The sequence below is a fragment of the Lepus europaeus genome, chromosome 4 (genome assembly GCF_033115175.1).
Source record: "Lepus europaeus isolate LE1 chromosome 4, mLepTim1.pri, whole genome shotgun sequence".
Classification (NCBI taxonomy): Eukaryota; Metazoa; Chordata; class Mammalia; order Lagomorpha; family Leporidae; genus Lepus; species Lepus europaeus.
Window position 1 is genome coordinate 44,280,667 of NC_084830.1, and position 25,152 is coordinate 44,305,818.

Here is a 25,152-nt window from a genome sequence, read left to right on the forward strand (position 1 = left end):
CTTCTTTGATCACCACTTCTTTCCACTGGGGTCTTACCCACAGAGGTCTTTCACGTAGGACATTTTTTTGGCCTCATTCTAAATTTAGTTATCATCCGCCACACCCACATGCCATAGTTTTTAACTATGCCATTGATTTTTTTTGAAGGGATGAGGCTAAGAGGTTTTTTAAAAAATATTTTCTGTAGGATCCCTCAAATTTGGATTTGCTGTATTATTTTATCATTTAGAAAATGTTATTTAGCATTTTCTCTATTCCATGCATTTTCTGTAAACTAGAAGCTAGATTTAGAGACGGGCTGTCTAGTAGATGTTTCCGTAATGATTTAAATGTTCTCTTTCTGTACTGTCCAATATGATAGCTGCTGTCCACATGCAGCTAGGGCACCAGCTGCTCCTCCTCCCTTAATTCTGTTTCCAGGCTGGAAAATTGGCTTTTATTGGCTAGATTAATGATTACTAAGGTGTTTCTGACTAGAGCTGGGGTGAATTGTGAGTACATGTTCTCAATACTTTAACCCTGTGCTTACTGTAGAACTCCAGGAGCAAGGTTCACTTTAGAGTTACTGTTCTCTTCAAAAATATGTATATTTCACATTTGCTTTAGAAGGAGAGGTGATAAAATTTGCATTTTACATTAACTTCTAGAGGACCTTTTATTATCCTTCCCTCTCTTTTCCTCCCTCTCCTTTCTAACTAGCAGTTTAGCATATGTCTAGCTGGAACTTCATCCTTTGATTGCTAGGTAGCTAGAGTGCAGTCTTTTATATATCAGGAACATGATAAACATCTAGTCCAGCCTTTTCACTTACATGGGGTTAAAAAACAAAAACAAACAATTGAGGCCACACAGTCAGGGAGAGAAAGGTGGATTTAGAGCTCAAGACTTTTTTTTTGACTCAGGTCAAGTGCTGGCTTCAGTCCATTGTAGTGTTTGCTCTCTTATTTGTAGTGGTCATTTATAAATCATTATTATTATATTGCCTTTTCAGAATGATTTCATTTGACTTAGCTTGCTACCTCTGCATGATGTTTGCTATCAGGAAACGGCAATGTTTATTTAGTTCTTTCTAGTTTTATAAAGTGTTTTCTCATCCTTTTCATTATATATATTTGTTATGGAGGTAACCTGTTGCTCATAAACCTGAGGATCTGAAAGTAGTGGCATGGATTTCTTTGTTATTCTGGTGTGTCCATCACTTCTCTACACTCACAAATCCACCTGCCATAGCTTTAGTCACGCATACTGACTCATCTTACTGGGATGATAAAGTTCAGGCATTGTAGCTTCTTAGTTTGATCACTTTGCACATCTACTGAGTACACCTGGAGTCTAAAGCATGAAAATAATGGTTTATTTTGAGGCACCTGTATTTCTTGGCTTCTTAAGACTACTTTTGGTTAGGTAAGTTCTTGTTATTTATTTAATTCTAACTGGTGCATAAAAAGTATAAATAGTTATAAAATCCCATGTGGTGTCTTGTTACATCTATACATTGTGTAATGTTCACATTAGGGTAAACAAATCTATCTCCTCAAGCTTTTATCATTTCTGTGTGGTAAAAATATTCAAAACCTTTCTTCTAGTTTTGTCACACTGTCTTCCATAGTCACCCTACCATGTAATAGAACACCAGAACTTCTGTCTCCTAACTATAACTTAGTACTCATAAACCAACCAACCTACATCACACTCTCCCTTCTGCTTTCCCTAGCCTCTCCTAATCATTTCACTCTAGATTTCTAAGGGATCACTTTAGGCAAGTGTTTTTTAGAGCGTAATCAGAGGTTCACTGTGTAGTTAAGCAACACATTGTGTGGAAACAAACACAAGGATAATCGTATCATTTATTGTACTAACATTCTTCAATCAAAATGGTGTTAGAGATAAGATAAATTATATGGCCGTAATGTGTGTCTGTGTGATTTGATTGGTGGCAAGGGAGTGAATTATTAGACTAAAGCTAGCCACTGAACTCCAAAACTTTCTACAGACAGGCCTACCTAATTAAGTCATATAAAAACCTGCAGATGGTTAAGAGGATCCTCTGTGATTTATGATTAGGTTAAGTTAAATACAGTAAAGTCAGAGACAATCTATTAATTTGTTACTACATTTTTAAACTAAAAAGGGGAAATAAAAGGTGTAGTGATTTTTCTGGAGACATTTTGGTAGATTATATGTAGACTTTTTTTTTTTTTAACTGTATACTCAATGTTCATGCTTGTTCTATGCTTGTTTGGGAGTAAGATGTGACATTTAGGTTCACTTTATGGCAGTGCTGGGTAAATAAGAGTTAGAGTTAAGCTTTTTATCCTTGGGTTTCTAATAGCTACTGCTGAGGTGAGCCTTATATGTTAAGATTATCTGAAGATAAGGCTGCAACTTATTGGCTCAAAGTTCAAAGAGAGCATTAGCTTCAAGGACATAAATCACTGGGTTGTTATCCACCAATTTGTAACAGAAGTGCAGATGAACAACATTTATCTAGACAATGTAGTGTCGTTTACCTGCAGTTTGAGGTCAGTCTACATAGGGGCTTATATAGGTCCTTTGAACTGTTCTGCAGAGATGAGAGTTCAAATTTATTTTTATTCTCTAATTTGAAGTAGCAGGTGGTTTTGTGTGCTTTTTTCAGCAGCTGCTGTTAACCCCATTTTATCCATCCTTAGGCTATACTAGGTTCTGCCTCAACTAAGAAGCTATCTCAGATTAAATATAAGGTTTTGTTGTTGTTGCAGACAGAATTTCATTATCTGGCATCTATTATTTGGTAATTGTTTCACATGTGTTCATTTGTTTTCTCTATAAGTTGATTGTGAGTTCTGTGGGTCTGAGTATGTACTGTGAGGATTTTCAGAATCAGAAAAAAAGGACCGTCAGATTAAATAGATGACTGAGCCAGGTTAGATGAGGCCATGCAAAAGGTAGAATATCCATCCTATTTTATTTTGAAAAACAATTTATTTAATAAATTGTTTTTAAAGTCAGACAAACAGATATAGAAACAGATAAATATAGAGATATCTTCCATACACTGGCTCACTCCCCAGATGCCTGCAACAGCCAGGACTGGAACAGGCTGAAACTGGGAGGCTGGAACTCAATCTGGGTCTCCCACATAGATGGCAAGGATCCAACTACTTGAACCACCACCTATTGGAAGCTGGAATTGGAAACAGAATTGGCACACAAACCCAGGCACTTGATATGCGATGTGGGCGTGCCAAGGGTGGTTTAATCACTGTGCCAAATGCTTGTCCTCACTTTCAAATTAAAAAAAAAAATTAAAAATAAAATTTATTTGAAAGACCTCTAGAAATAGAACTTCCTGGTTTAAATCAGCCTGATTTTAGCAGATTATTACATTTTAGGAATACAACATATATGCAACTGGCACTGTTTGGTCTGTGGCCTGTCAGTTTGCTAACCCAGAATTGTAGCACAATTCTAAACACACAGAAAAGCTGTATAAAACTACTTTTTTTTTTTTTTGCAAGATGCTTATTGTTTTATAATACTGGCTATACTGCTTTTGAAGGACTGTTGTAGATGGAATATTGTAACATGCGCTAAGATGTGTAAGAGTGTTTTCACCTGTTAAAAGATTTGCCCCTTTTGAAGGGAGATACATGTACTGATAAAGAGATTACCTGTTGTCCTAGGATCAACAGACTTAGATACTGAGTCTTTACTGCTGTGTCCACAGAAGGGCCTTTGGGATCACTTTCCAAGTTAGAGACCAGTGATAACACGTTGTAGTTACGTGTCTGCACACTGAGGACATTCAAAAGAATGACACAATGAATTGTTAGAATATCTGAGTGCCTTGCAATTAAGGTGTCTAATTTTTTATTTCGTCAATTCTGGGGTAATCTATCTTTCTTCCTTTCTCCACCTCTGCCAGATAGTATTATAGGCAGGACCTCTTTGTTCTTCCTTGGTGTTTATCTTATGCCTTGTTTCTTCCATTTCATTCCCGTAAATACCATCCTAGTTTCAGTTTTTATTACTCATGTTGAGATACCTACACTAGCCCCCTAACTGACTTTTGTATTCCATGTTCCTATTTTTTTAAAAAGTTACTGTCTTAGAAGATGTACATCTTGGCTCATAAACATACTCTGATTAAAAGCAAAAGCAAGAAGACAGCACTGTGGCATAGCAGGTAAAGCGGCCACCTGTAATGCAGGCATCCCATATAAGCGCCAGTTCTAGACCTGGCTGCACCACTTCCAATCCAGCTCTCTGCTATGGCCTGGGAAAGCAGTCGAAGATGGCCCAAGTCCTTGGGCCACTGCATCTGTGTGGGAGACCTGGAAGAAGCTCCTGGATCCTGGCTTTGGAGTGGCCCAGCTCTGGCTGTTGTGACCATTTGGGGAGTGAACCAGTGGATGGAAGACTCTTTCTCTCTTTCTGCCTCTGACTCTCTGTAACTCTGCCTTATAAATAAATAAATAAATCTTCAAAGAAAAAAAAAAAAAAGCAAAAGCATGCATGTATAACCCCCTCCCCGGGGAAAACTGTTTTCACTTGTGCACCATCTTGCAGACCATACTGTTTAGTGTGAAACACCATGTTCTCCATTCTGTTTCCAATCTTGTCTTCCCTGAGTCCATCCAAGGTAGATCTGCTTGCCCTCTGATCCTTTCAACAGATAGTTTATTTTGGTGCAAAAATTTTTGAAATTCATGCAGATGAGGGGGTCTTCAAAAAGATCATTGCAAATGTGTATTATGATAAAGTTATACATGAATTTCCAAATTTTGGCACCAAAATAAGCTCAGTTTTTAACTCTATTTTCCATAAACTTTTTGCATTGCCCTTTTAATACCTAACAGCATGCTCTGGGTGTAGTAGATATTCAACAAATGTTTCTGAACTTGATTTATTACTTTATATTTTTCCACTGTTTTTTAAAGTAAAATATACAGAAAATGAGATTCACCATTTTAGCCATTAAGAAGTGTACAGTTTGAACAGAATCAAATTTGTTCACATTACTGGGAGACCAGGATAAGCACCTGGCTCCTGCCACCGGAACAGCGCCGGCCGCAGGTGCGCCGGCCGCAGCGCGCTACCGCGGCGGCCATTGGAGGGTGAACCAGCGGCAAAAGGAAGACCTTTCTCTCTGTCTCTCTCTCTCACTGTCCACTCTGCCTGACAAAAAAAAAAAAAAAAAAAATTTGTTCACATTACTATGCAACAATCACTCACATCCATCTCCAAAACTTCTGAAATCTTCCCCAGCTCATTGATCTCTGCTCCCATTAAATACTGGCTCCGCCTTCTTGCTTTCCTCCAGCCCCTGGCAACCTGTATTGTACTCTGTCTCCATGAATTTGACTACGCTGGGTGCTCATAGAAGAGAAACCAAACAGTGTTTGTCTTCGCGACTGGCTTGTTTCCTTCAGCATAATGTTTTCAAGGTCCATCAGTCTTTCAGCCTGTGTCAAAGTTTTCTTTCTTCTTATAGCTGAATAATAATACCTTGTGTGTGTCTGTGTGTGCATCATATTTGTTCATTCATCTGTCAATTGATACCTTTTGACTGTGGTGAATAATACTGCTATAAATAATGGGTATACAAATATATATTTAAGTCTCTGATTTTGGGAATATACCCAGACTTAGAATTTCAGGATGATGTGGTCATTCTGTGTTTAGTTTTTTGAGGAATTATCATACTGTTTTCCATGTCAACTGTACCATTTTACGTTTTCACCAAAGATGCACAATGAGTCCAGTTTTTCCACATCTTTGCCAACACTTGTTGTTTTCCCTCCTTCCTTTTCTCCCTTCCTTCTTTTATGATGATAACCATCCTAATGGGTTTGAAGTGGTATATCTATGGATTTTGATTTCCCTATTTCCCTATTAGCTGGTGATGCTGAGGGTCTTCTCATGTGCTTGTCGTCCATTTGCATATCTTCTTTGGAGAAATGTCTATTCAAGTCCACTGCCCATTTTTTAATCAGATTGTGTGTGTTTTTCTTGTTGAGTTGTAGGACTTCTTTATATAGTCTACATTTAACTGATTATCAGATACAATTTGCAAGTATTTTCTCTGTTCTGTGGTTTGTCTTTTTTCTCTTTTGATGCTGTCCTTTGATACACAAGTTTTCAATTTCGGTAATGTATAATTTATGTATTTTTCTTTTATTGTTTGGACTCTGTTATTATATCCAAAAAATCATGGCTTAAATCAGTATCATAAAGCTTTTCTCCTATGTTTCCTTCTCAGTTTTACATATATCATCTATATATAATATATAGTATGCATTTTAAAATTTATTTACATACTTGAAAGGCAGAGTGACAGAGAAGGAGAGACAAGTAAAGTATAATCTTCCATCTGCTAGTTCACTCTTCAAGCAGATCTAGGCCACACTGAAGCCAGGAGCTAGAAACCAGGAACTCTATTCTGATTTCCCACAAGCTCTTGGGCCAACATCTGCTGTCTTCCCAGCCACATTAGCAGCAAGCTGGATCAGAAACAGAATAGCCAGGACTTGAACTTTCACTGCACTACAGGATGCTAGTGGTGCAAGCAGCAGCTTAACCTGCTGCACCACAACTCTAGCCTCCACAGTTAGGTTTTTGAGCATTTTTGATATAATTTTTGTTTGTGTTGCAATGTGAAAACAACCAATTTTATTTTTTTAACATGTGGATATCAAATCTTTCCAACATCATTTGTTGGAAAGACTTTTCCCCTTTGAATGATCTACCCCCCATTCATATTTGATAAGATGATTTCACTTTTATTGATTCTCAAAGTTGTATTTGTAGTAATTTTGGGATGTTCCTTGTCACTGCTTTATCTTAGAACCTTAATACTTGCTTATTCATTCTTCCCCACTTTGAAATTAAAGGAAGAACTTGTCAGATATGTGTTGCCAATAGAATCATCATTTATCACCTTTTCTATCTTTTTATTAGTTTATTTAGATTTTGCAATCTCTTTGCTGTGTACTTTGCTTTCTTGCATCTTGAAACATTGTGGAAGCATTAGAATACTTTGCCAGTCTTTTAAATGAAGGCTCCTTTGATGTCTTAAATTTTGTTTTCATGTTACTTAACCTCTCTGGGCTTTAGATTCCTTTTCTATCAAATGAAGATTGAACTAAGTGATTTGTCATTTATCTTTTACTGTGGAAATTCTATGATCCTAGGCTACTGGTGAATGATTTTTTAATCAATTAATAAAAATTCAATGAAGGATATAAAATTTTTATCATATATAGGGAGCACTTTAAAATATTGATTCCATAATATATTCTCTTTATTACTTTCTTTACAATTTTGATATTTTCTCCATACTTGAACAGAAGTTTTAGTCTCTTTCAATGGTAAAAAAAAAAGAAAGAAACAAGGAAACCCAAAAACTTTAGTTTCTAAGTGTTATTGTAGTTTGTAGTATTACGACATTTATCTTCCTTATGCATTAATGGACGAATGGGCATAATTTAATGTACATTAAAATTGTTTGCACATGAACACAGAGGACACCAAAAGCCAGGTGAAAAAGAGAGGAGAGAATAAACACAGAGCCTTTCTTCTGGAAAGTCAGAGAAATAAATCTACAAGTCAAACAGGGAGTTTTGGGATACTGTACCCTTGGATACATCATTGAAAGGCCTGTCGTCATATGCTGCCTATGCATATACAGATTAAGGTTGACAAAAAGCCATTTTTCCTAGTCTTGTCTACTATATCAATTGTGTAATTATATAATCTTATAGGTTCAATTATAGTTATAGCATATGCTAATTCATTTTATGTTGTAAAATTTTTTGCCTTTGCTCTGTTTGCCTTTTTTTATAACATTGAAGTAAGATCATTAATAACTAGTATTTATCACATCCTCAATATATTTGTTTCAATTTTATTATTTTCATGCCTTTCACATCTTTTCAAAGAATATGATGTTTTTAAAGACTTCTTCATTTATTTTGAAAGAGTTACAGAGAAAGAAGGTGGAAGGAAGGAGGGAGGGAAGGGAAGGGAAGGGGGGAGGGAGTGAGATAGAGAGAGAGAGAGAGAGAGAGAGAGAGAGAGAGACATCTCCCATCTGCTGGTTCACTCCCCAGATGACTGCAACGGCCCAGGCCAAAGCCAGGAGCCAGAAGCTTCATCTGTGTCTCCCACGAGGGTGGCAGGGGCCTAAACATTTGGACCATCTTCTGCTTTTCTCAGGCACATTAATAGGAAGCTGGATCAGAAGTGGAGCAGTGAGGACACAAACTGTTGCCCATATAGGATGCCAGTGTCACAGGCAGTGGCATTATCTGCTGTGCCACAATGCTGGCCCCAGAAATGATGTTTTAGTGAAGATATTTTATCAGGAACTATTACAGATGCCAAGGAGAGAAGTTAGCTCCTTACAGATAGATAGTGATTCCCTAACATCATTAGAGATTCATTCTCTTGGTTGGTACAGGGAGACTTGACAGGTAGACTGGGATGAGAACAGCTTTTTATAGCTTTTTAATTTTGAACTATCTGAATCTGTTGTCATTACTGTTAAATTATTAGTACTGAATCATTGGTAAGAAACTGAAATGGTATGTTACCTTTAGAACTTTTCATTTGAAATCTTGACTCCTTAATAGAGAAATAAAAGTATTGGCTCTATCAAATACTATTTCAAATCATAGCAGCAATTTTATTGGGTTGCTTGTAGTCAAAATAAAATGGGCAGTAAATCTGGCATAAAGTGGAAAAATTTGGGAATACTTGCATATCTTTTTAGGGAATTTCCTTAGCTTAGTAACAGGGTTAAAAATGCAAAGTCTTCTTTAGAGACTGATAAAAAAAATTATAAATTATTTAAGAATGGTGTGCTCAATGAACTGCAATCCAAACAGAGGAAATGTAATGGGAAATTATTACATTAGTACCAGAAGGACTTACTTGCTGAATTTCAGGCTTACTAGAAATTCTAAAACAGCTTAAATTTATTTTTAAAATTTTGAGTATGATTACAAAAGAGATTTATTTGGTTATACTATTGTGATTCTTAATATATTTTTTGGATGTTTTATTTGTACTAGGCTATTTTTATGATTCCAACAAACCCACCACCGACATTCAGGAAGCCAGAACTTTGGTCTGATGATTTCACTGATTTTGTTAAAAAATGCTTAGTGAAGAATCCTGAGCAGAGAGCTACTGCAACGCAACTTTTACAGGTCAGTGCTGGTAAGGGAAGGATATTTTCTTTAAACCTTTTAGCTTTCTGATATTGGTCAGAATTGCTATGAGTTTCACAACTGATTTGGAAAGATTTAAACCTCCCCAGAAAGTATGGATGGATAGTCCATGCATGTGCGTGTGTGCGTGCACACACACACACTGCCATGTATTCTCTTTGTCCCACTTTTTGTTTTCCAGATTCAGTCTCACCTCTTTGCTTTGTGTTGTTCTTAACTCTTGACTCCTAAAATTGCTTTCAACAAACCTTGCAAAGATTTCTCATTTCAGAAAGGAGTTGTTTCCATAGTTACTGTTGCTCATGTTTTCCTCATGTTCCTTGACTCTGCATTTCTCCTTTGACTTTGCTGCAGTATATGATATGTAATCGCAGGATTGTCTCATGTTGTAAATACTAGTTATAAGATTACCTAAATGAAGAGTTTTAGTATCCCTGTTATAAGTAGATTTTGTATTTGGAGTATCAGGAAATACTTTTTTTTAAAAAATCTACTTTGAAATTTAAGACAAGTAGAAATAATTTAATACCTGAAGTATTTGTGAGCCTTTAATTTCTCAGCAGAATTACTTCAGAATTCTGAGCTAATAGTGTGTCTCACATTAACAAAATTCCATTTGTACAAAATGAGTCTCATTAAGTGACAAAAGGATTCAAAACCATGGCTGTTTTTATAAAAAGTGGCTTCCCAAGGTGCCATTTTAAAAAATGATTTTGTTGAAGAGTATGGGAAACAGAATCTTAAATGTATGCTTACTATTAGGAAAATTTAATTTAGTACTAAATGGAAGCCAATTTAGCAATCTATCTAAAATAAAAATCCATGTATTCTTTGGCCCAGCAATTACACATCTAGGAAAAATTTAACCTTATATGAAATAATATATGTGTAAAAATATTCACAGAACATTGCAATAGAAAAAGATTGGAAACAACCTAAATATCTGTCAGTAAACTGGAGACTGTCTAAGAGGAGTGATTGGAAAAGTATGTCCACACACATGTGTGCATATGTACGTGTTTGTCAGTGCTTATATCAGGGTATCTCTGGGAAGAATGGCCTCCTGAGAAGATCATTGCGGGTGAAAGACAGGAATGGGATGGAGACTTTATTCTCCCTAAAAACTCTTTGTGGGACCTTATAAAAGATTTTTTTTAAATCTTTATTTGAAAGGCAGAGTTACAGAGGCAGGGGGCAAGGAGAACAGAGAGAGAGAGAGAGAGAAAGAGAGAGAGAAAGAAATCTTCTATCTGCTGGTTTACTTCCCAAAGGGCCACAATGGTCAGGGCTAGGCCACACGGAAGCCAGGAACCAGGGGCTTATTTCAGGACTCTCACATGGGTGCAGGGGCCCAAATACTTGTGCCACATCCTCTGCTGCTTTCCCAGACACGTTAGCAGGGAGAGTTGGATGGGAAATGGAACAGCTGGAACTCAACAGGTGTCCATATGGGAATGTGTTGTTGCAGGCAGAGGTTTATGACACCATGCCATAATGCCAGCCTTGGGACTTGCAAATTTTGAGTTTTATGTAAATATTACTTTTGAATTTTGAGTGTATGCAAATATTACTTTTTAAAAATGAACTAATTTATGATTAAGAAAGTAAATTTTAGGTTATATTCTTCTACTATAAAAATTGAAAACATTAATTAAGACATTTACTTTGAAGTATTGTCAAAGGAATTTTAAGTGCAGAAATCAAGAGCCTATTTGTATTGTCATAATGAGTAAATAAATTATTTAACCCCCCCCCCAAAAAAAAAAAGCAAAGAAGGAAAAAAAGAAAAAATAAAGACAGGCAAAGCCAAACAAATGCCATAAAATATGATGGTCAAGCATCTTAATTTTTGGGTTAAAAAAAGTGTTCTTTCTTTCTCCAGACATTTCTAATTTTTCTTGAGAAAAAAAATTTTATGTTTTTAACTCAGAACTTTTAGGGTAGAAAAGCACTTGATAAATATTTGCCCCATATGGAGTAATTAACAGGCTCTATATGGTTTTGGCCTAGGCATCTTTATATTAACAGTAAGCAGAGCAACTATTTTTGTATAATGCTTACACATAGTGCTTATTTGCCAATATTTGCTTCCTTGATTTTTATTTTTGTATTCTTTTTAAGAGAAAGCTTTTATTTAATAAATATAAATTTCGTAAGTACAACTTTTGGATATTAGCAGTTCTTCCCCCCATAACCACCCTCCCACCCACAAACCGTCCCACCTCCTACTCCATCTCCCATCCCATTCTTCATTAAGATTCATTTTTAATAACCTTTATATACAGAAGATCAACTCTATACTAAGTAAAGATTTCAACAGTTTGTACCCACACAGACATGAAGTATAAAGTACTGTTTGAAGACAAGTTTTACCATTAATTCTCATAGTACAACACATTAAGAACAGAGGTCCTACAAAAGGAGCAAGTGCACAGTGACTCCTGTTGTTGATTTAACAATTGACAGTCTCATTTATGACATCAGTAATCACCTGAGGCTCTTGACATGAGCTGCAAAAAGCTATGGAAGCCTCTTGAGTTCACAAACTCCAACATTATTTAGACAGGTCCATGAGCAAAGTGGAAGTTTTTTCCTCCCTTCAGAGAAAGGTACCTCCTTCTTTGATGGCCCTTTCCACTGGGACCTCACTCACAGAGCTCTTTCATGTAGGTCATTTTTGCCAGAGTGTCTTGGCTTTTCCATGCGTGAAATGCTCTCATGGGCTTTTGAGCCAGATACGAATGCCTTAAGGGCTGATTCTGAGGCCAGAGTACTGTTTAGGGTGTTTGTCATTCTATGAGTATGCTGTGTGTCCTGCTTCCCATGTTAGATCATTCTCTCCTTTTTAATTCTATCAATGATTATTATCAGACAGTTGGTCTTATTTATGCGATCCCTTTGACACTAATCCTATCTTTATGATCAGTTATGAACTTAAACTGATCACTCTAGTAAGATGGCATTGGTATCTGCCAACTTAATGGGATTTGGAATCCCAATGGCAAGTTTTTACCTTTACCCGTTTCTATTCTTGATCAAACATTCAACCCCTTTGTTATAACATGATGTCCTTCCCGATCCCTTGAAAATCCCATGCTTTCTTGATGATACTGAAGAGAAAGACTTAAAATTTCTTATACAGACCTTACATTTTCATTCCTTCATACCTTTTTCCTGTTTTGCCACTCTCCCCCATCCTGGTTCCCATAAGTGTCCCATTCGTCAAGTGAATCCTTCTTACCAGTTGTTTCTAATTCAAATTAGATATTCCTCCATGGACTGTCGGGATACTCTAAGTTCCCATAAGCATCTTGGTCGCAAATCTTTTACTAAATCAGAATGAGATAACTCTTTTCTGTCCTTAGTCCTGGATTATAACTAGTTCAAGGTCAGAGACTGTTTATTAGCAGGGAATGACTTTTGCACTCCTACGTATCTGATAGTTAACACGTGTGTATTGTGCTTAATTTGTGTGTATGTAACATAACAAACTCCTGATTTATATATTTTTTAGAACAGATTTCTTTTGTTTCATTAGAGTCTTGTTTCGCTGGAAGCCTAAAATCTCTCTTTGTGTATTGTCTATTAAGAGTTAAAATCAAAGTGTAATTCTCAGGGTCAGCACTGTGGTGTAGTCAATGAAGCCTTCACCTGTGCACCAGCATCCCATATGGGCACCGGTTCAATTCCCAGCTGTTCCACTTCCAGTCCAGCTCCCTGCTAATGCACTTGGGAAAGCAGCAGAAGATGACCCAAGTGCTTAGGTCCCTTCAATCACAGGAGAGACCTGGAAGAAGCTCCTGGCTCCTGGCTTCAGACTAGCTCGATTGGCCATTGCAGCTATTTGTGGAGTGAACCAGTGAATAGAAGACCTTTCTCTCTGTTTCTCTGTCTCTCTGTCTATAACTCTGTCTTTAAATAATATTTTTAAAAACGTTAAATCATATACCAAGATTTCTAAGACCCAGTAAACAAACAGCTTTTAAAAAGAAATTCATAATGTGGGGCTGGTGCTGTGGTGTAGCTGGTTAAAGCCCCAACCTACAGTGCTGGCATCCCATATGGGCACCGGTTCAAGTCTAGGCTGCTCCTCTTCTGATTCAGTTCTCTGCAATAGCCTGGGAAAGCAGTAGAAGATGGCCTCATTCCTTGGGCCCCTGTACCCGTGTGGGAAACCTCTCAGAAGCTCCTGGTTCCTGGCTTCAGCTCAGTTCAGCTATGGCCATTGTGATCATTTAGGGAGTGAACCCACAGAATGGAAGACCTCTGTTTTTCTCTCTCTGGCTCTACCTCTCTCTGTAACTCTTTCAAATAAATAAAATAATTATTAAAAAAAGAAATATAAAATTATTTTTATAGTGGTTCATTTTCTGTGACATATATAGATGATTGTTTACATTGGAAATAATCATAAACTGCAAGAATCCTTTGAGATTAAGTTGGAATCTTAGTAGATGAAGAAATTGACTTTGGGACAAGGACAAGGTTCAGTATCTATCTACTGACACTAGAGTTTCTAATTGGCAGTGATCCTTATGCCTGCTGATGGACAGCCTAAAATCTCAGAGTCAGCCCTTGCCCCAGTATTGTGACAATGTTAGGTTGACAAAGATCTGCCATTAGTTGAGTCAGCCCAGGGCTTGACTCTAACAGGTGGTTTCATAGGTCACCTGTGGTATGTGATTTACTCTTATCAGATCAAGTGAGATATAGAAACTTTATCTCCATTTCTCACCCTCCACTTATAATGTAATTGTCTTAAGTACTTCCTCTATATACATTGAGAACCACATCAGTGTTATAAAATTTGCTTTAACCTTAAAACATAATTGAGGAAATTCAGAGAAGGGAAATAGACTGTACTGGTATTTACGCTCTTGTTTTTTTTCTATTGTTCTTATTCTTGATATTCTAAGATTCCTTCTTAGATCATCTCCTTTCTGATTAGAGAACTTTGACTATCTATGTAGGTCTGTAGTGCTATTTTTTCTTCCTCTGTGATTGTCTTTTATTTTCCCTTCATTAATGAAGGACATAGATGTTCTGAATGGGTATAGTGTTCTGGGTTGACAGTTCTTTTTTTGCAACACTGAAAAAAATGTCCTACCACTTCCTTCTGGTCTCTGTGGATTCTTGGGAGAAACCTGCTGTCGTTTAAGTACCTTACCCCTTACTCTTTTCAATATGTTTTTCTTTCACTTTAATTTCTACAGGTTTTATTATGACATGTCTTGGAATAGATTTCTTTGGGTTTATCCTTTTCAGAGCCTGTTCAATTTCTTGGACCTGTCAGGTTAGGTCTCCTGTCAAGTTTGCAGCCATTATTTTCCAAATACTTTTTCAGCTCCACCTTCTTTCTCTTCCCTTTCTTTGACTCCAGTGACACAGTGTTAGCCCTTTAAAAAAAAAAAAAGTCTTTTTATTTATTTGAAAGGCAGAATCAGAGTGACTGCGAGAGAGATCATCCATCTGATTGTTCATTCCCAAATATCTGTGACAGCCACATCTGGGACAGGCAGAAGCCAAGAGCCAGGAATTCAATGTGGGTCTCCCACAAGGGAGGCAGGAACTCAAGGACTTGAGCCATCTTCTGCTGCTTCCCAGGTCCGTTAGTAGGCAGCTGGATCAGAAGCAGAGGTCAGACCGGATCCCAGGCCAATCCAGTATGGGATATGGGTGTCCCAAGTGGCAAATTAACATGTTGCACCTCAACACCTGTCCTAGGTCTTTTATTTTAGTTGCTTAGGTCTTTGAAGCCCTGGTCAGTTTTCTCTCTGTTGTTCACATTTAACCTTCATTGCTTTTTAGGATTTAATCAGGTTATCTTTTTCTTGTTGTAATATGTTAAAAAATCCTTCATGTAAACAGCAGCTTGTCTGATATAAATGCTGTAAATATATTTTTTAGATTGTTCATGTTTTCTTGTCATTCAAACCTCTAATTTTTTTTAAAAAATTGTTTATTTATTTGAGAGGTAGAGTTACAGACTGAGAGGGAGAGATAGAGAGAAAGGTCTTCCATTTGCTTGTTCACTCCCCAAATGTCCATGATGGCTGGAACTGGGCTGATCTGAAGCCTGGAGCCAGGAGCTTCTTCTGGGTCTCCCACACTGGGTGGGGGCCCAAGCATGTAGCCATCTTCTATTGCTTTCCCAGGCCATAACAGAGAGCTGGATCAGAAGAGGAGCAGCCAGGACTTGAACCAGCACCCATATGGGATGCCGGCACTGCAGGCAGAGGCTTAGCCTTCTATACCATACTGCCGGCCCCTATACCTCTAATTTTTATTGTATATAATGCCATATTATTATACCAAATTTATAGATATATCTTCCTTTATATTATGTCCTTTATAAATATTAAGTGACTTTTATTGTTTTCTGCCTTAAATTTTACTGTTCAAAATCATACTATCCATGATTTCCTTTTATGTTCGCCTGGCATTTTGTTGCCTAACTTTAAATTTCAAGTTCTTTAAATTTCCAAGTTCTTTTTTTGTTTGTTTGTTTGTTTGTTTTTCTTAAGATTTATTTATTTATTTATTTGAAAGACAGAGTTACAGAGAGAGAGAGAGAGAGAGAGAAAGTCTTCCATCCCCTGGGTAACTCCCTAAATGGCTGCAACAGCCAGAGCTGGTCCAATCCAAAGCCAGGAGCCAGGAGCTTCTTCAGGGTCTCCCACACAGGTGCAGGGGCCAAAGCACTTGGGCCATCTTCTGCTGCTTTCCCAGGCCATAGCAGAGAGCTGGATCGGAAGTGGAGCAGCCGGGACTCGAACTGGCGCCCATATGAGGTACTCATACTAGCAGGTGGCGGCCTTACCTGTTACGCCACAGTGCCAGACCCACAAGTTCTTATAGATATGCCTGTTAGAGCAATATGAGTCAGGTTTATTTTTTAAATTTTTTAAAATTTATTTGAAAGGCAAAGTTACAGAGAAAGGAGGAGAGAGAGAGAAAGGGAGAGAGGGGGAGAGAGAGAGAGAGGGAGGGAGAGAGAGGAGGAGAGAGAAAGAGAGAGAGAGAGAGAGATGGGTCTTCCATCTGCTGGTTCACTACCAACATGACCAAAATGTCCAGGCCTGGGCCAGGCCAAAGCCAAGAGCCTGGACTTCTTTCGATTCTGCCATGTGTGGGTACAGGGGCCCAAACACTTGGTCCATCTTCCACTGCTTTCCCAGGTACATTAGCAGGGACCTGGATCAAAAGTGGAGCAGCCAGGAATTGAAACAGCACCCATATGGGGTGCCGGCACTGCAGGTGGCAGCATAACCCACTGAGTCACAACATTGGCCCCTAGTTGGATTTATTTTATAAAAGTGTATTTCATGTACAAGACTTGCCAGTTATGTATCTTAAGAGCTAAGTGAACCCTTATCTTAAATTTAACCATTTATTTGCACTGATATATAATTATATATTAATACCATTTTTATCACATTGTTACTTTTTATTTTTGCTATCTTATTTTTCTGCCTTTTTAATGTTTCCTTGCAATTTTGATTTCACCATCTGTATTTTTTAAAAAGATTTTAAAAATATACTTAAATATTGGCAATGTATTTGATAAAACTTCTTGCTCCTCAAGTACCCTTTTAACTTTATTAGCCAGTTCCTCATTTGTCACAATCATGTGTGTAGAAAGCTTTGTGTAGAAAATTTAAGTACAAATTAAATGGGATATACCAAGATTTTCAGATTGAGCATTAAGCTGTATAGACAATTGTAGTGAATTCATGGTGAACTCCGTAAAAACAAGTTTGCAGTAAAATGGATGAATCAGGTATGTACTGGGGCATTTCTTCAAAATAATCATGGCCCAGAAGGATAGATTATAGTTTTCCCTGAGAAGATACCAGAGTATAATACACTTTGAGATTTCTAGACCTTTTTGAAGAGATATAATTCTACTAGTTTACAGTTTTTGCAGTATTGATCTCTCACTTTTGGTAATGTGATCATATAATCAGTTAATATCCTTCATATGTATAACCAACCACTAAATCCTTTTTTTCCATCAGATTTTATATTACCTCTCAATTTTGACAACTTTTAGTTAATGCAGACTCTTTAATAATTTGCACCTGTATTACTCTAGTTTCTCTCACTCTGTATCATTTTTGAACTCTGATGCAAAACTATGTCATCAAAGATATTTTCCCTTACGTTATTCTCTCATTTATGTGATTAAAGTGACTTTTTGACAAAATCCAGGAATCTCATCCTCCATGCCTCATTGCTGCCTGCACCTAAATCCACAGAGCACCACTTCTCTGAGTGATGCTTCTGCTTTAGCTAGGCAGATGTTCCTGAGGGTTCTGACAGGCTTCCCCCATTGTTGTGTCCTTGTTCATGTTGTTCATACTGTTCTTCTTCCTGAAAATAGTTCATTTCTTCTGTATGGGGGCATATGTGATTATCTTATTCATTTTTCTACTTTTACATTTCTCATATAGGCTGTGCTAAACCATCTTGAATACAATTTGCATGTTATATTGTAGTTATTAAATATATATCTTTCAGTCCTTATTCTAAATGGTAAATTTCCTAAGGGAAAAGAACATATCTTTAGTTTTCCATTTTGTTTTTGGTCACCTTTTTATTAGTGTTTTCCACAATTTTCAGAGTGGGACAGGAATTCCTTCTTGTTGCCCTGCCATCTTCTAGGACATGTCCTTTGATTTTATACTTGTTTGAAGTTGAGTCACAACTACCTGTGTTTTCCAACTTAGCACAAAGGGAGGAGTTCTTACAGGAGAGGTATGCTCAGTGTTTTACAGGCCAGGAAGTGGAATGGGATACTGGCACATTCCTTTGGTGGGAACTTAGTCCCATAGCCACAGCCAGCTGACAGGGAAGCTGAGAAGCCAAGATGTAGCTAAGCAGCTGTAGGTCCAGTCACAACTCTATTTTGGTAAATGTCCAGGAGTGTCCACCACACAGACATACTAATAGGACTTAACTTATCTGATAATTAATCTATAGCAGTTATAAAAGGGTTTAATGGTTCTTTACAATCAATCCTAGCTCTGTATACTCTGGTAAAATTCTTCCTTATGGTTTTTCCAAATGATATATTTATCATTTTAAAGCCTCTTCCAAATGTTTATAATTCCTTCTTTTGCACTAAAATTTTTTTATTATATATCTATGCTCTGTTGATGTTTATTAAAATAAGTAGCTTTTATCTGACATATCTACCAACATATATTAAAGGAAGTTATGTTTTTGAAGCTAGATTGCTGTCCCTGAATAAAGTTGTTGATCCCAAATTGTATCTATAATGCCCTCTTCAACTAAAAAAAAAAAAAAAAAAAAAACAATGAAAAACTCAAGTCTAAATTGACAGCTTCCCTTCTGCTATCAAATTATTTAATACCATAAAGAGCTCAGCTGTGTTAGATATATGAGGGTGCTATAAACGGAGAAGTGATAAGTTGTTCCATATAGCATACAAAAATGAAGAAATTCTAATTTTCTGAAAATAAGTAAAAAATTTAATTATTCACTACAGAAACAAAAATTAGAAAATAGTTTAAAGAGGTAGCAAATTAGTTGCCCTTGTTTTGACTATTGATTAAGATGAAATGTTTAACTCAATATAAAAACGTGTATTTTTGGTCTTCCTTTTGCCGTTGGTTCACCTTCCAATGGCCGCCGCGGCCAGCGTGCTGCAGCCTGCGTACCGCGCTGATCCTATGGCAGGAGCCAGGTGCTTCTCCTGGTCTCCCATGGGGTGCAGGGCCCAAGCACTTGGGCCATCCTCCGCTGCACTCCCTGGCCACAGCAGAGAGCTGGCCTGGAAGAGGGGCAACTGGGACAGAATCCAGTGCCCCAACCAGGACTAGAACCCGGTGTGCCGGCGCTGCAAAGCGGAGGATTAGCCTAGTGAGTCGCGGCGCTGGCCTGAACAACTTGTTTTTAAAATGCTTTTGAAATTTTTACTACCTACTAAATAATTCCTTTGGACAATTATAGCTTTAAGGATGAGTAATTTTATTAACAGGGCTACATTTTTGTATGTGTACTTAAAGTTTTTTAGAAAACAAGTCAACTAAAAAACGTATTTCTAAAGCTGCTGAAATATTCTTTTTTCTTAAACTATACACTTAATTCTAGATGAAAAATGTGTGATTTTTTTTTGTAATTATGTTGTTTTAATGTTTGTTAGCTACAATTCAGGAAAATCTTTGAATCTATACCATTGAATTTTACTTTTGCAGCATCCTTTTATTAAGAATGCAAAGCCAGTATCAATATTAAGAGACCTGATCACAGAAGCTATGGAGATCAAGGCGAAAAGACATGAGGAGCAACAGCGAGAATTGGAAGAGGAAGAAGAGAATTCGGTTAGTAATCCTCTTCATAAAGTTGATTTTACTCTTATGAATCACTTTTTCTGTAATTTTGTTTTATTTCTTTAAATGTATTAACTGCACTTACCATTTTGTTTGAAGCAAGGTATGTTTTTTCATTAAATCTCAAAATATATTTTGTTTGTGTTAAAATTTTTGCTGTCCTCTTTTGATGTCTTAAGAATGAGTGATTAGTGGGATATAATTTTGTTTGAGCATAGTAGGATTGTGCAGTCCTGGTATGTAGTTGATACTAACTCTGTTAAGTAACTGTTATCTTTGAGTTTGGGCAATTTTGTGTCATGTCTTCAGTAACTTTCTTTGAACTTGTCATCATTATGCTGATGAAGACTACCACAGCAGAATACTCGCTTTGGGTTCCAGGTAAAGTAGGGGGACTTAAAAGGGCGTGGCATATTAAACCCATTTGTTCCATTTATGTTAATGTGGCACTGCAGGGTAGTAACAGATCATTGTATGTGTATATCACAGTTGTGTTTAATGCTTCTGTTCTTTGCTAATTGTTTTTCCCTGGTGTTTCAATAAAAATTTTTTCTGGGTAAAGATACAGAGATGAATCTCCTTTGATATTCAAATAGCCATAAAATCTGAAAACACAGGTAAGAGTTTTACTGCTGGACCATATCTTTGATAACACCATCTGTATTTCCCCTTAGAAGTTAATTTTTTCTAAATACAAATATTTTGCTAATTTAAATTCAGTTTTAATTTCAGAGACTGATTATCCAATTGGGAATTCTTTTGAAATTCTTTTATTCTTTCATCAGTTATTAAATTTGTATCAATTGTTAGCCCAGGACAAGGAGAAAGGTACATCTTGGAGCATTGATTTCTAATTATTTTTCTAGATGTGCAGTTACATGAATTTCTTAGTTGGTAATCATGGTGGACTTCCAAGTGAGAGAGATGCCTTGGGCTAGATATAAAATCTCTCACCGATAAGTTCATCATTCAGAACTTTAAATGTTATTTTCCTGAAGTTACTTTTTCACAACCGCATGGTTGTATATTAGGTCTACAAAGATAAATAGTCGAGTGGGAGATGTAGACCTTCATTTTTTGCTCCTGGGGTTTTATAGTTCCTATTCTGGATTCCTGTGTGATATAGATATATTTAGTTTCTGATTTCTCTTCAATTAATATCGTAAATATTCATTTTTTAAAAAGTTTCTGTGAGTTTGAAAGTCCTTTGTCATAGTTTATTTGAACCTTAAAAATAGTAATATTGATCTTATTTTATTATTATCCCATTTTTGCATTTGAGATTAGGAGGAATATGATTTGCCATTGTTCTTAAGTCAGTGAGGAACCAAGATGAAAACTGGGTTTTATACTTTGGAGCTTCCATGCTCTTTCACTAATCCTTTTTGCTCATTTTTCAGTAAAATATTTATTACTCCCTCTAAAAATAAGCAGCATTGACTTACCAGAGTTACATGATTTCTGATAATGCTATGTTGTAAGAAAAGCCTAGTTTTGCTCCTCTGTTATTGTATCCATTTGCTTATTTGTGCACATTTCTTATGATGCTGGACTAGTGAACTGCCTTTAACTATCAGTGGGCATTTGATTATTTTGCTTTTCTGTTCTTCCTATATAGGGTAATAAGCTGGTTTCCCCTTTTTGATGGATAAAAAACTGTGTTGACTACTCCAGAATTTACCCATATTTAAGACCTTGCTACAGTCACTTTAGTTATTCTCTGCCATTCTAATGATCTCTTTCTTTACTATTTTCCTGTCCTTCACCAAGCCCCAGTCATATTGATCTTTTAGATATTGTTATTTTTGCACATAGCCAGGACATTTTTACTTAGGGCCTTTGTAAGTGCTATTTTGTTCTCTCTGCTGCAAACACTCTTCTTCCTAGTACTCATGAAATGCCTAGAATCCTCTATTCTTCTGAGTCTCAGCTTTAGATATCATGTATCACAAAATTTAGCATCTTAAAAATATGTTATCTCATGGCATATGTGGGTCAGTATTTCAGGAGTAGCTTGGTTGGGTGGTTGGGTGCATCACGAGGTTACAGTCTAATTGTTGGTTAGAACCGCAGAAATCTGAAAGCTTGACAAGGCCGGGGACCCACTTATAAGATGGTTCATTCACCTGGCTTTGGCAGGCTGCCTCAGTTCTTTGCCATGTTGAGTTTCCATGGGGTTGCTAAAAGAGTCTTCACAGCAAGGCAGCAAAGCTGCTTTCCCTCAGAGTGGGTGATTCAAGAGCAAGAACAGAGAGGAAATCTCCCTATCTTTAGGATGGATGTAATCTCAGGAGTTATACAGTGTTCCTTTTGCCACATTTTATTTGTTAAAAGCAAGCAGTAGTCATGGGAATTGGCAGATCAGGGAGTTCCAATAATTGGTTCCTCTGCAGAAGACACCATTAAGTTGGAAGAAACTGACAAATCAACTTTTTCAAAGCTCTGGAATCTAATTTTAAAAACTTAAGCAACAAGGGGAGTGTTTAATGAAGAAAGGAAATGTCAAATTTGAGTCAAAAAGTGTTGTGGCATTTTTGCTTACATGTCTGCCATTTCCCATTTCTAGCCTGGCAGCAAACAGTTTTCCCAGGATAGCTTGCTGGTGCCAGGATGGGGACAATCAGAGGCTTGTTCTCAAAAAATTGTATTTTTGCACTTTGATGTATCTAGTAGTTCCCTAAGGGACCAGTCAAGAAGCTTGTTTTTGTTTCTATTGAGGTATAGCAGCTTCCTGAATGAAATCTGTCAAAAAGTCTAAATCTGCTAGAGGTAGTAAACAAAGTCAGCCAAATTTCTGTGTACAAGACCAACACACAAAACTCATTTGTGTTGCTATGCACCTGCAATGAGGAGTGTGAAAATGAAATTTTTTTTTAAAATTCATTTTTACAATACCATCAAAAAGATGAAATACTTGAGAATAAATTTAACCAAGGAAGTGAACAATTTGTACAGTGAAAAGTAGAAGACACAGTTGAAAGAAGTTAAGACCTAAGTTAAGAGAAAATTATGCGTTTAAAGATTGAAAGACCTAATGTTAAGATGGCAATAATCCTCAAAGCAGTTCACAGATTAATCCAATTCCTATCAAAATTCCATTGGTCCTTTCTGCAGAAGAGGAAAAGCCAGTCCTCAAATTCATAAGGAATTGTAAGAAGGCCAAATAGCCAAAACATGTTGAAAAAGAACAAAGTTGGAGAATTTAAACTTCCGGATTGCAAAACTTAATACAAAGGTACAGTAATTAAATCAATGTGTAAGTACCACATGTAGACCAATGGAATGGAAGATGAAACAGAATGACAAGTCCATGTTGATTTTCAACAAAGTTGCTGAGACCATTCAATGGGAAAAGAACAGTCTGTCCAGTAATTCTGTGGGGACAGCTGGAGAGCTGCCAATAAAAGAATGAGTTGGATCACTGCTTCTCATCATATTCAGTGACCTTTTCATGAAAGTCTAATTAGATGGCTCAGTGACTTATATATAAAACCTAATATCTTAGAAGAAAACATAGGGTTAATCTTTGTGACTTTGAATTTGTCTGTGGTAAGACATCCAGGCATGGGTAACACAAGAAAATAAGCTGAACTTCATAAAAATATTAAAAGCTTTTGAATGTCACAGCATATTATCAAAAGTAAAGACACCCTATAAAATGAGAGAAAATATTTTAAAATCATGCAGATAAAAAACTCAACAGCAAAAACACAGGCAACTTATTTGAAAGTTAAGCAGAAGACTTAATTAGGCATTTGTCCAAAGGTATACAAATGAGCAATGAGAACATAAAATGACACTCAACATTATTGGTAACTAGGAAAATGCAAATCAAAACAGTGAGCTACTACTTCGCACCCAATAGGCATCCTATGTTTAAATAACAACAATAACAACAACAACAACCAAAAAAAAAAAAAACCAGAAAATAACAAGTGTTATTGGAGATGTAGAGGTATTGGAGACTTCATACATTATTGTGGCAGTTTTTAAAGATTAAAATATTAAGGAGTTGATGATAATTGCTTTGTCAGTGGAGCTCAGACACTTCCCATTTGGATCACAATATTAAATTATTTAAGATAAGGAATTGAATGGATATAGAAAAATTGTATATTAAGTTTAATGTTGAGCAAAATCTGAGATACTTCCTTATATTAGGATTGCATGAGATCTTTTCATTTTTATGCATATATCAGGCCATTTATTTTCACTTTTGTCTTTAAAAATTGTGTCATTTTACTTTGTATTAATTCACTAATGAGTCAAGGAAAAGAGTTTTCAGGTGGGCTTTTGGTACAGAGGTTATGATGCTGCTTGGAACTCCTGCCTCCCATATCAGGATTCCTGGGTTTGAGTCCTGGCAATGCTTCCAATTTTACCATTCTTCTAATGCAGCAAGTGATGGTTCAACTGGTTGAGTCCTGCCAGCAAGGTGCACAACCTGTATTGAGTCCCTGATCCCTAGCTTCTGCCTGGCCAAGGCTGTTCTGGGCATTTGGCGGGTGAACTGGAGGATGGAAAAGCTCTGTATGACTGTCCCTGCCTTTCTCTTTTTTGTTGTTGTTGTTGTTTTTTTTTTTTTTAATTTTTGACAGGCAGAGTGGACAGTAGAGGGAGACAAAGAGAAAGGTCTTCCTTTTTGCCGTTGGTTCACCTTCCAATGGCCGCCGCGGTAGGCGTGCTGCAGCCAGCACACCGCGCTGTTCCAATGGCAGGAGCCAGGTGCTTCTCCTGGTCTCCTGTGGGGTGCAGGGCCCAAGGATTTGGACTTGGGCCATCTTCCACTGCAGTCCCTGGCCACAGCAGAGAGCTGGCCTGGAAGAGGGGCAACCAGGACAGGACTGGTGCCCCGACCAGGACTAGAACCCGGTGTGCCGGCTTCTTCTGGGTCTCCCATGTGAGTGCAGGGGTCCAAGGACTTGGGCCATCTTCTACTGCTTTTCCAGGCCATAACAGAGAGCTGGATGGGAAGTAGAGTAGCCAAGACTTGAACTGGCACCTATATGGGATGCCGGCACTTCAGGCCCGGCATTAACCTGCTGTGCCACAGCGCCAGCCCCACTACCAAACATTTAAAGAAGAAATGACTCCAATTCTTCTCAAGCTATTCAAAACAATTGATAGGGAAGGAATCCTCTCAAATTCTTTCTATGAAGCAAGCATCACCTTAATTCCTAAACCTGAAAAGATGCAAGAGAAAGAGAACTAAAGACCAATCTCTGTGATGAATGTAGACGCAAAAATCCTCAACAAAATACTAGCCAACCAAATCCAACAACACATCAGAAAGATCATTCACCTCTACCAAGTGGGAGTGGGATTTATCCCTGGTATGCGGGGATGGTTCAACATTCACAGATCAATCAATGTGATATATCACATTAACAAACTGAAGAATAAATACCATATGTTTATCTCAATAGATGCAAAGAAAGCATTTGACAAAATACAACACCCTTTCACAAAGAAAACTTTAAGTAAATGGGGAATAGAAGGAATATTTCTTAACACAATCAAGGTAATTTATGACACACCCACGGCCAGCATCATATTGAATGGGGAAAAGTTGGAAGCAATC

The 25,152-nt window shown here is 37.1% G+C and overlaps 1 protein-coding gene across 1 annotated transcript in view; it reads left to right on the top strand.

The window, feature by feature from the left end:
• STK3 (serine/threonine kinase 3) overlaps window positions 1-25,152 on the top strand; it is a 317,866-nt gene that overhangs the window by 168,094 nt on the left and 124,620 nt on the right. Inside the window, exons 7-8 of the mRNA XM_062188183.1 lie at window positions 9,058-9,195; window positions 19,437-19,562. Of these exons, the coding sequence (XP_062044167.1) occupies window positions 9,058-9,195; window positions 19,437-19,562 (264 nt within the window). The remainder of the gene's footprint in view (window positions 1-9,057; window positions 9,196-19,436; window positions 19,563-25,152) is intronic.